At 56.6% G+C, this 8,745-nt stretch overlaps 1 protein-coding gene across 2 annotated transcripts; it reads right to left on the bottom strand.

Moving 5' to 3' along the window:
* Positions 1-232: 232 nt before the first annotated feature.
* Positions 233-8,343, bottom strand: LOC135329353 (uncharacterized). 2 transcript variants are annotated; one of them, XM_064517375.1, is made up of 3 exons: positions 8,087-8,343; positions 4,679-5,140; positions 233-4,570 (listed from the first exon to the last, which is right to left on the bottom strand). In XM_064517375.1, the coding sequence occupies exon 3, from the start codon at positions 3,957-3,959 to the stop codon at positions 2,730-2,732; it is 1,230 nt and encodes a 409-aa protein (XP_064373445.1). In that variant the 5' UTR covers positions 3,960-4,570; positions 4,679-5,140; positions 8,087-8,343; the 3' UTR covers positions 233-2,729. The 2 variants fall into 2 exon arrangements, with proteins under 2 accessions (XP_064373445.1, XP_064373444.1); XM_064517374.1 differs by having other exon boundaries at positions 233-5,140.
* Positions 8,344-8,745: the final 402 nt, after the last annotated feature.

The following is an 8,745-nucleotide window of genomic DNA, read 5'->3' on the forward strand; positions in this document are numbered from 1 at the left end:
GCCCGTGGCCGGGGCCCAGCTGCCCGCGAGCTGCCGGCCACCCGGCTCAGGCGGGTCCGAGGCAGGGCAGCTCGTCCGGGAGCGACGCGGCCCAGCGCCAGGCCGACCCACGCACTGCCGACATCCCCCGCGGCTCCCTGCAGCACCGCGACGTGTGCGTGAGTCAGGTTTGGCTGCGCGTATGCAAACCACGGGCAGCAACCTCCTTATTCAAATTTGACAGTCAGCTGTACACACCTCCCCGGCTCACAAAATAAACACGCCTCGCCCCATCACCTCGCCTTAGTTTCTCTTCAGCCAGAAATAGTCTCAAGCCAAAAGTCCCCGGCAGCCGGGGGTCCGGCGGAGTGGGGCTCGGTGGCTCTGCGGGAGCACCGGCCCCTCCGAGCAGCCCAGCGGCAAAACGACGGGCTATGGGGGTTTTCGGTGCTCGGTAGATAGGCATCATCTCGCGCACGCAAACATCCCCAAGATGCACTAGCAAAATTCCCCAAAGATTATATGGGGGATTTTATTCAAGGGTGATTCTGGTGTAATCTTGCAGCTGGGCTTATTAAACCTTTGGACTAGGGTGCACAGCAAATAACTCCACCTGCCCAGCTGGTTACATCAGGATATTGTTATAAAAAAAAAAAAAAGGTTATGTGACATCTATAATCAAATGTACCCATCGAGCGCTGCAGGCGGGCACGGGGCCAGCTTTGTGCCGCCGCGGCGGAGGGACGAGGCCTCCCCCCTCGCACCGCGCAGCTTTTCCCACGGCAGCCAGCCGCCGCGCGGGGCAGGGCAGGGCCGCGGGGGCAGGGGACACGCGGCTCCCTCCGGAGGGGTAGCGGGGCTCCAGCCGAGCAGGGGGCACAGGCCTGACGCCTTGCACGGACATCGCCGGCGTGCAGAAACGCCCCTCCTCGCCCGGGCAGGGGCTGCCGGGACGCCCCCCGCTCCGCTGCCCAGCAAAGCCCCCGGCCCGGCTGCTCGCAGGGCCCCGCGCAGCTCGGGAGGAGAAGCCCCCGCGGCGAGGCACCGTCTCCCCGCAGCTAACCCCGGCAGCGCCCCGCCGCCGCCGCCCGCGGCGAGCCCCGAGCAGCACTCACGGGCAAGGGCACTTGTGGGTTTTTTTACAGTGCTTTTGTTCCTTTCCTCTGCTTTTTAAAATTCCAGTGAGAAAAATAAATATTGGAAGATTATCCTTTGTATCTCATGATCCGATCACAAGCTAGCATGTGACTCGGGACGGAAAAACAAGTCTTTCCAGCAGATGTCAAACGCAGCTAGCGAGCTCGCGCCGACGGCCGTACCTTGACGCGCGCTGCCAAAGTCAATTCCTCGTGCGTCTTTGAGGTAAAGAAACCTCATGATTCATCAGGATTTTATTCTAATTAAGGCAAACTGCTCACAGATGACTTTCATTTTGGCTTTGCCTGTTTAGCCGCTCTGAATGCAGTATGTGTGTAACAACAGAGAGCAGCCCTCGGCCGCTGTTTTGTAAACAGGCGGGAGCTCATGGATGGCCCGGCAGCTTCGGAGCCGTGTGCCCGGCGGGCTGCACAAACCCTCCCCGGCCCTCCCCAGCGCGAGGCCCCGTCGAGGCCGGCGGCCCGCGGAGGCTGGCCCGCGCGCTGCGGGGGCGGCTCAAACGTGCCTCGCTCAGGGCTTGCACTGGAAAAAGGGGCCACGCAGAAGACGGGGAGCGGGGAGGCGGCTGTGCGGCAGCCGTGCCGTCCTGCTTACGAGCAAATCTGCTCATCCCGCGCAGCGCCGCCCCCGCCGCCCCCCGGAGAGGGCCGGGCCCCTCGCACCGCCGTGCCGGCGGCTGGAAACCGAGCATCCCAGTGCCCCTCCTCGGCGCTCGGCCCCCCCGGCTGCGGGGGCAGCGCTCCCTCCCGCCGGCAGCTCCAGTTTGGCTTTCCTCGGCCCAGGCCGCGCAGGTGCGGCGGCTGCCCCGCTCCTCAAAACTGCTGCCGAGCCGCACGGCCGCCCCGGGCGCCACCGCCACCGCGGTTACTGGAACCTGCTGGTGGGGAGGAAGGACGGAAAAGGGGTCTCCAGCTCACCACACGCGGGGTAAACGCGGCGCCCATCCCGCCTCGGCGTCCCCCAGCCGCCGCCGCCGCGGTGCGAGACCCAACCGCGGAGCCGTGGCGGTGGGAACGGGAGCAGGATCACAGCACGCAGCCGCGCGGCCGCCCTGCTCGCGCCAACGCTGGCCCTGGCGAAGCTGCTTCCCTGCGTGCCGTGCGTGTAGCAGCGTGGGGACGGGTCTTTTTCCCTTTGTCCAGGCACCACGGCAATTGTGTAGATATTTTTAAACGGGCTTTTTGTGTTGTCCCCAGAGGAGCAGAGCAGTTTGAATGGCTTTCCCGCGAGCACGCGGAAGCGCGCTGGGCTCGGGCGTCTGGTCCCATTGTGCCGGGAAAGGTTATCAAGGACAAAACAAAAGTGAAATCATCCGCTGACATTCCTGGGATTAAAATAGCCTCGTGCTCTCCAGCGCTGACGTTGCTGGAAGGGGCAGAGGAAGCGCCCGAGCACGCGCCGCCCTGCTCCGGGACAACGCGCCGGCCTCGCAGCGAGCGCCGCCCGCGCAGGCCTGCCGCAGGCACGGTGCAGCCAGCCCGTCTGGCCGCGAGCCGTCAGCGAGCACGCGCAGGGAAGGCCACAGCTCCGGAGGAGCAACGTTCCCTCGCGCAAGAATCATCCCAATTGCACAAAAGCGCGGACGTTTCTTGCTAACGCCTAGGGACGGGAACCGTGGCGCTTCGGCAGGGCCGGCAACGTGCGCTCAGCACCTGCCGGCGGGATCCGAAACAGGCGTCGCCCTGCGGCAGGGCTTTGCTCTGGGCCTGATGTTCTCGCGTGCTCGTGAACAGGTAGGTCACACTCGAGAAAAGGCATGAAAGCAACCCGGAGCGAGGCTCCGCTCCTGGGAGCCGTCCCGGCAGAGCCGCTCGGGAATTCCTCGGCTGAAATCCCTTCGTCACAAAGCACCGGCTTGCTGGAAGCGGAGCTTTCCATCCGGGCGCAGGCACCGAGGTCGCGAGCCGTGCTGGGGCCACGCAGCACGGACGGGCCCTGCAGCCCCGCGGCAGCACGCGCCCGCGGATGCGGGAGTTTCCTTGAGCCCACCCCAGCGCCTGGAGTCCGTGGACAGCACCTTCCCGAGCCGGCACTACCTCCCCATGCCATGAGTCAAGGGCTGCCACCAGGCCCAGCCCCGTGAATTTGCCCGAAGCCTTTTTGCGCCCATTTCCACTCCAGGCGGCACGGCAGCCGGTGCCGCCCGCTACGCGAGAAACAAAACTGAAACGCACGGTTCCTTGCGGGACGGTCTGTCCAGTTGCTTCCTGGGTATCTCCCAGGCCTCGTGCTACAGGAGAGCGCGAATGCTGGGAGGTCCTTGTTTCGATTCCTCTTCTCGAGGCAAGGCTTTGCAGGCCTGGAGCGGAGCCCTTGGGTGTCTCCGGGAGCCCATTCCCGAGGGCAGCAACGAGGAGAGCAGCCCAAGGGGGGGGGGCAGGGGGAGTCCCACGCGCCGGACCAGTTGCTGCTTGCAGTCCCACTCGCCTTCTGCAACTAGACAAAAAACTGGATAAAGCCTGCAGGGCCGGGCCTGGGGACGGCGGTGGGTGTTTTGCAGCTGGAGAGGGTGCGGGTGCCAGGAGATGCCACGGCCCGCGGAGGTCATCTGGCAGCGGGCAAGCACAGGGCTTCGACACCGGCAGGAACGTGGGGAGAGCGGCCTTCGGGGTGCCCTGCAGTGCTGGGCAGCCTTTAATAACGCCCTCAGGATTGCCTCGACGCAAAGAGGGACCTGATGTACTGGGCACGTGTGCTAAACCTCCTTCAAACCACAGAGACTTCATCTCTTGAACAACTTTCTGTGACAGGACTGCCAGGGGAGGGGGAGAGCGAGCAGCATGAGCTCTGAAGCTAATGAAAAGCTTCACACTGAAGCACATGAAAGAAAAAAGGGATAAATCTTACTTCCCCCTGTACATATAGTAAAACATTTACCAAAATTGTCCAAGGTCTTTTCAAAATAAGCAGAGCGCTCCACTGCCTGCCAAAATTCAGACTATTTTCAAGGAAGATTTAAGACTCTTCTTCATTTGAATTTCACTAATGAACCAATAATGTGAGTGCCTCCAGCTGCCAGCAGCTGTCTTTGACTTAACTGCACCCACGAGCCTTTCCTCGGATAGATGCACAGCAGCCCTCCCCCTGCCTTCCAGCGCATCCCGGCCGGTTAGCCTAACCCGAGCAGAGCTGCGGAGCATCCCGTGGGCCAACGCGTTGTTTAATGCAAAAACAAGCAGGTCAGGAAATTAAAGCTAGCGCTGTCTTTACAGATTCCGTTGTGGACGGCATAGCCATCAGTGGCAGGCTCCAATTAGACTTTCCTGGCTTTGTTGACTGGTATGGCTTTATCGCTGTTAAAACACAGTTTGTTTCTGTGACTTTTTCCCCCCTTCTTAAATGTCAACTTGAAAAGAAAAATTCGGGAAAGGTCACTTACCAGAGAGACTGGAACAACTCCAGTCACTTGGATAAACACATCTAGGGTCAGCTGCTATGAGAAGGGATTTTAAACTAGTTATTTACCTGGTGGAACAAGTGTTGTGTTTCTGGAGGAGAGTGAGACTTTATGTACCTTGCACAAGGCAATCAATCTCCTTACCATCCATCCATCTGCTGCAGCGATCATTAACCCTTCAGGATACCCGGGGTGGGAGGTGCTCCATTTAACATGCCTAGCTATATTCTAAAGAGGCACAAACACCCGTTAAAGACATAATCTTACAGCTGGGAGAGCCCAGGGCACTGCTGGTCTAGGCTGACGGACAGCTGCTTCCGCGGCACCCCGCGCAGGGCTGCCCCGAGCCCCGGCGTCGCGCTGGGCTGGACGCAGTCAGTTCCTCAAGCCAGTCGAGTCGTAAATACTCAGCCGAAAGGAATGTGCCAAAGATCCTGTTACTGAGAAGCTGCATTATACATGCATGGATGTATGCAGAACAGATCCAAAACGTCAGGCAAGCTGGGTCCTACCTTACCGGCAGCGTGGGCAGAGGTTGCCGTACTCCTCGTCTTCCCCCAGAGGCAAGAGAAGGATTTCCAGGAGGTATTGTTGATAAAAAGGCATCTGTTGAAAAGATCAGAGGAACGGAACAGGGTTTTCACGACCCCCAGCGAGGAAGGGCAATTGAAAGGGGAGAGCTGTGTACTCCTGCATATGTAGTGAAGTGAGAAATGCTTTTGTATTACTGCCTTTCCAAGGAAGGGATCTGCATTTTTTCCTGCCCACCTACCCATGCTTCAACATCTAGCAAACATTGTGCAAATTCTGGCAGCAAAGTGCATCCAGAATAGAAACCCTTCACCTGCTGCCACTTATCTCAGAACCATTACCTAGCCTTCTTCAGCATGTGTTTTGAGTGTGCACAGCAATTAGAGTAATCCTGATCCTCAAAGCTGGTGGCAGTTTGCCAGTTTATTTTCAGGTAGTCGTCAAATCTGGTAATTGTCACTTGTGACAGCTGTAGCATGGGGGAAGAGTTTGCCTGCTGACCTAAGGACTGGAGAAGGTTTGGCAGCTCAAAGCATGCCAGCAATCCTTCTCACCAAGCATAGATGACTTAGGTGGGGGAGGAACTGAGGAGAAGTTTCCTGCAAGGTCACACAATACACTTGCTGGAGCAGCAAAGTAAGCACTTGGAACAGCTGTAACAGTTCACTTTTGCCTAAAAGCTATTCATATTCCAGGCATATTCATATGCCACCGGGGCATAGTCACACTCCTGAAAAATACACGTCTTTTACAAAAATTACTAGCTACCAAACATACAGGTAGCAAGTGACTTCTTCTGCAAAGAACTCAGTAGGTGTGCTAGTAAGGAGTAACATGTAAAGACACGTCCATGTCACGTCCTTTAACTACTGCCTGCTGGTGCTGTGCAAGCCCTGCCACTGTGCTTGACCACCGTGGGTAGTTTTGCCTCTCAGCCAGTACATTTCCACCCAGCTGTTGAATGTGCTGTTTGCAGCCAACTCAATGATTTGACTAAAATAATAAACCTTTTTCCATCCATCTTCCCTACCCTAGCCTTCATCTTTCCTTTCTTGACAGAGGATACTTGCATTTCACTAATTAGAGTCCCTTGATTTTTGTGCTTGCTTAAAACCAGTAAGTTCATTTATGGCTTTCACAATGATCCAAGTGCTCCGTAACTCAGTAGCACTGAAACTAACAGTAGAAACTGGAATAGAGTTCGCTGCTGCTCTGTCAGCCGGACAGATCTGCTGGCAAGATGGTCCTCTGAATCACCACTGCTTGTTGAATCTGTTTTGTTCATCAAAGTCCCTAAACATATGCCATCTCCATTACCTCAGTATCCTTTTGTCAGTCTGGTGCACATCCTGTACCGAGTGCTTCCGCGAGGACCTGGAGCAGATCTTTACCCCACGTAAACTGGGAAAGCTGAAATAATTACTCCGGAGGCACATTGCTAATCCTGCGCTAGACAGGGGATGTTTTTGCATGTGCCTATCTTGTGTTCAACTCCTGTGACCACATCAGCTAACAGATTTATTCATGGGCGCACCAGGTTTTAGCAGGCTGTGCACAAAATGCCTCTTCAAATTAATCAAACAATGTTAGGAAAATTAAGCTTGGTCTGAAGCGAAATATGCATCCATGTAAGACAAAGGGCAGACTAAACCAGACTGAGGCATTTTGGTATAAGCACTGTTTCCACAGTAAAGAGGTCAGTATCTGTTATTCAGTTTAGCTGTGTTGACAGTTGCTGTGCTTACTCCTAAATACAAGCTGAGCATACGGCCTTACTCAGAATAACTAACTTGACTTAGGAAACCTGAAAGCTTATTCTAACCCCATAAAGAAACCAACGCTGGTCTGTGACCCTTGCGGGCCCTATCCAAAACAACCAGCACTGCTTGAACCTCATGTCTTGCATCTTATTATGCACAATGAACTGCTTTATAGCCTCAAAAAGCCATGAAAAAGGTACTGCAGCGGTGCAAGGTCAAAGGCATAAAGTTTCTGCACAGTGGGAAAACACCACCATGAGGCTTTCAGAAGGTAAACTAGAAAGAAGAATTGTCAGCAGCGGGTAAAAGGGCAGCTGTTGGTCCTGCCAGTAAAAACACAAAGAGAGAAATTGGAGCACCACCACTTCCCATCGGATGTGACAACTACGTCTGAGAACCTCAGTAAAAATGAGACTGTGTTGCAAAGTTTAGCAACAGATCCAAGTCTTCCTAAAGAAAGGGGAAGTTCAGATGGAGAGGTTTACTTGGTCCAAGAAGATGAGTCATGAAGAGCTGTCTTCAGTTTTACTCTTCCCCAAATTCAATGGGTGCACATTTCTGAGGATCGTCTCTTGGCCAGTCCCCGTCCATAATACATAATCATTTCATTCGTTCCCTGTTTATTTTGCTAAAAAAGGCACTATGATCCAGCCCATGCAAATCTAGGCAAGGAACCCAAGTTTTAGCTACACGCACAGCACAGCTCTGCTTAATGTTAATGTGCCATCGTGGCAATTTTCCCAGAGCAGATGGCAGATCTCTTTAAGAAAAGCAGACACAGATCATTTCTTCCAGATACAGAAGTGAAGGCTCTCTCCCGCCTCTGCGCGGGGTGCTGCCTGTGCACCGTCCCCGGCCTGGGGAGATGGCTTCAGCCAGCTTGTCCCCAGCACAGCAAAACTTCCTCATCGGGCCCCACATTTCCCTTGAAAGAACTAATTTTGTGTGGAACTCAGTCACTAAAAAAAAAAACAAAAAAACCTCCACAGCCTGGAAGCAATATATTGTCTGCAAATAATCTAGAGAGCAAGGCCACATTCCCATGCAAAAATACGACACCGAAAGGGTGGTGAGAGCAGAGGAGGCGGCCAGGCAAGCGCGCGTGCCCTGCCGCTCCCCGGCCAGGAGACCCTGGGCACAGGGGTGGGGACTTCAGGCTGCGGGGAGGAAGCGGGAGAGGTGCAAGATGTTGGTTTGGAGGAAGGAGAGGAGTGGAACAAAAAGGAAATTCGGAAGGTAAGATGTGGGGAGGTCATTTCACCTTTCTCCCGCCAGCAGCCAGCGGCGGCGGAGGGAGAGCTGCGGGCGCGGGCCCTGGCGCTGAGCACCGGCACGCTGCAGCTCCTGCCCCTGCCCTGGGTCCCTGCGCATCACGCGACGTCCCTCCGCGCGCCAGCTCCTTATCTGCGGAACGGAGACAGACGACAGCTCTGTCCTCCCGTGCGTCATCACACGTGCCAGGCCCCGCGGCAGGCGGGACGCCGCCGGGCCGGGCTCGGGACAAAGCTGCCGCCCGGCGAGGAGGGCTGCGAGGGCAACGGGCAGAGGTGAAGCGCTGCGGGGGGAGAGGGGCCCTCCTGCCTGGGCAATGCAGGCGCAGACCCGGGCTCCCCCTCCGGACAGCTGGCTCGGATAGTCCGGGGAGGGGACTTCTCCGCGAATAAAGGGCGCAGTGATGAGCCTCCAAGCCAGCTGTGCACCGCAACCTCTCCCCCCTGCCCCGCTGCGCCAGGGCTGCTGGGCCCGGGCCAGGAATCGCAGCGGGCACAGCGGCAGTGTGGGATGTGCCGGCCCCAGCGGCGGCTCCAGCTGGCGCGGGCCCCGGCAGCCCGAGGCACACGCTTTGTTGGTGCCAAAACCACTGAAGTCTGTGCTTTTCTTGAGAGTCGCTCGAGTGGGTTCTCAGCTGCAATTCCACTG

Source organism: Dromaius novaehollandiae, chromosome 10 (genome assembly GCF_036370855.1).
Source record: "Dromaius novaehollandiae isolate bDroNov1 chromosome 10, bDroNov1.hap1, whole genome shotgun sequence".
NCBI classification, from domain to species: domain Eukaryota; kingdom Metazoa; phylum Chordata; class Aves; order Casuariiformes; family Dromaiidae; genus Dromaius; species Dromaius novaehollandiae.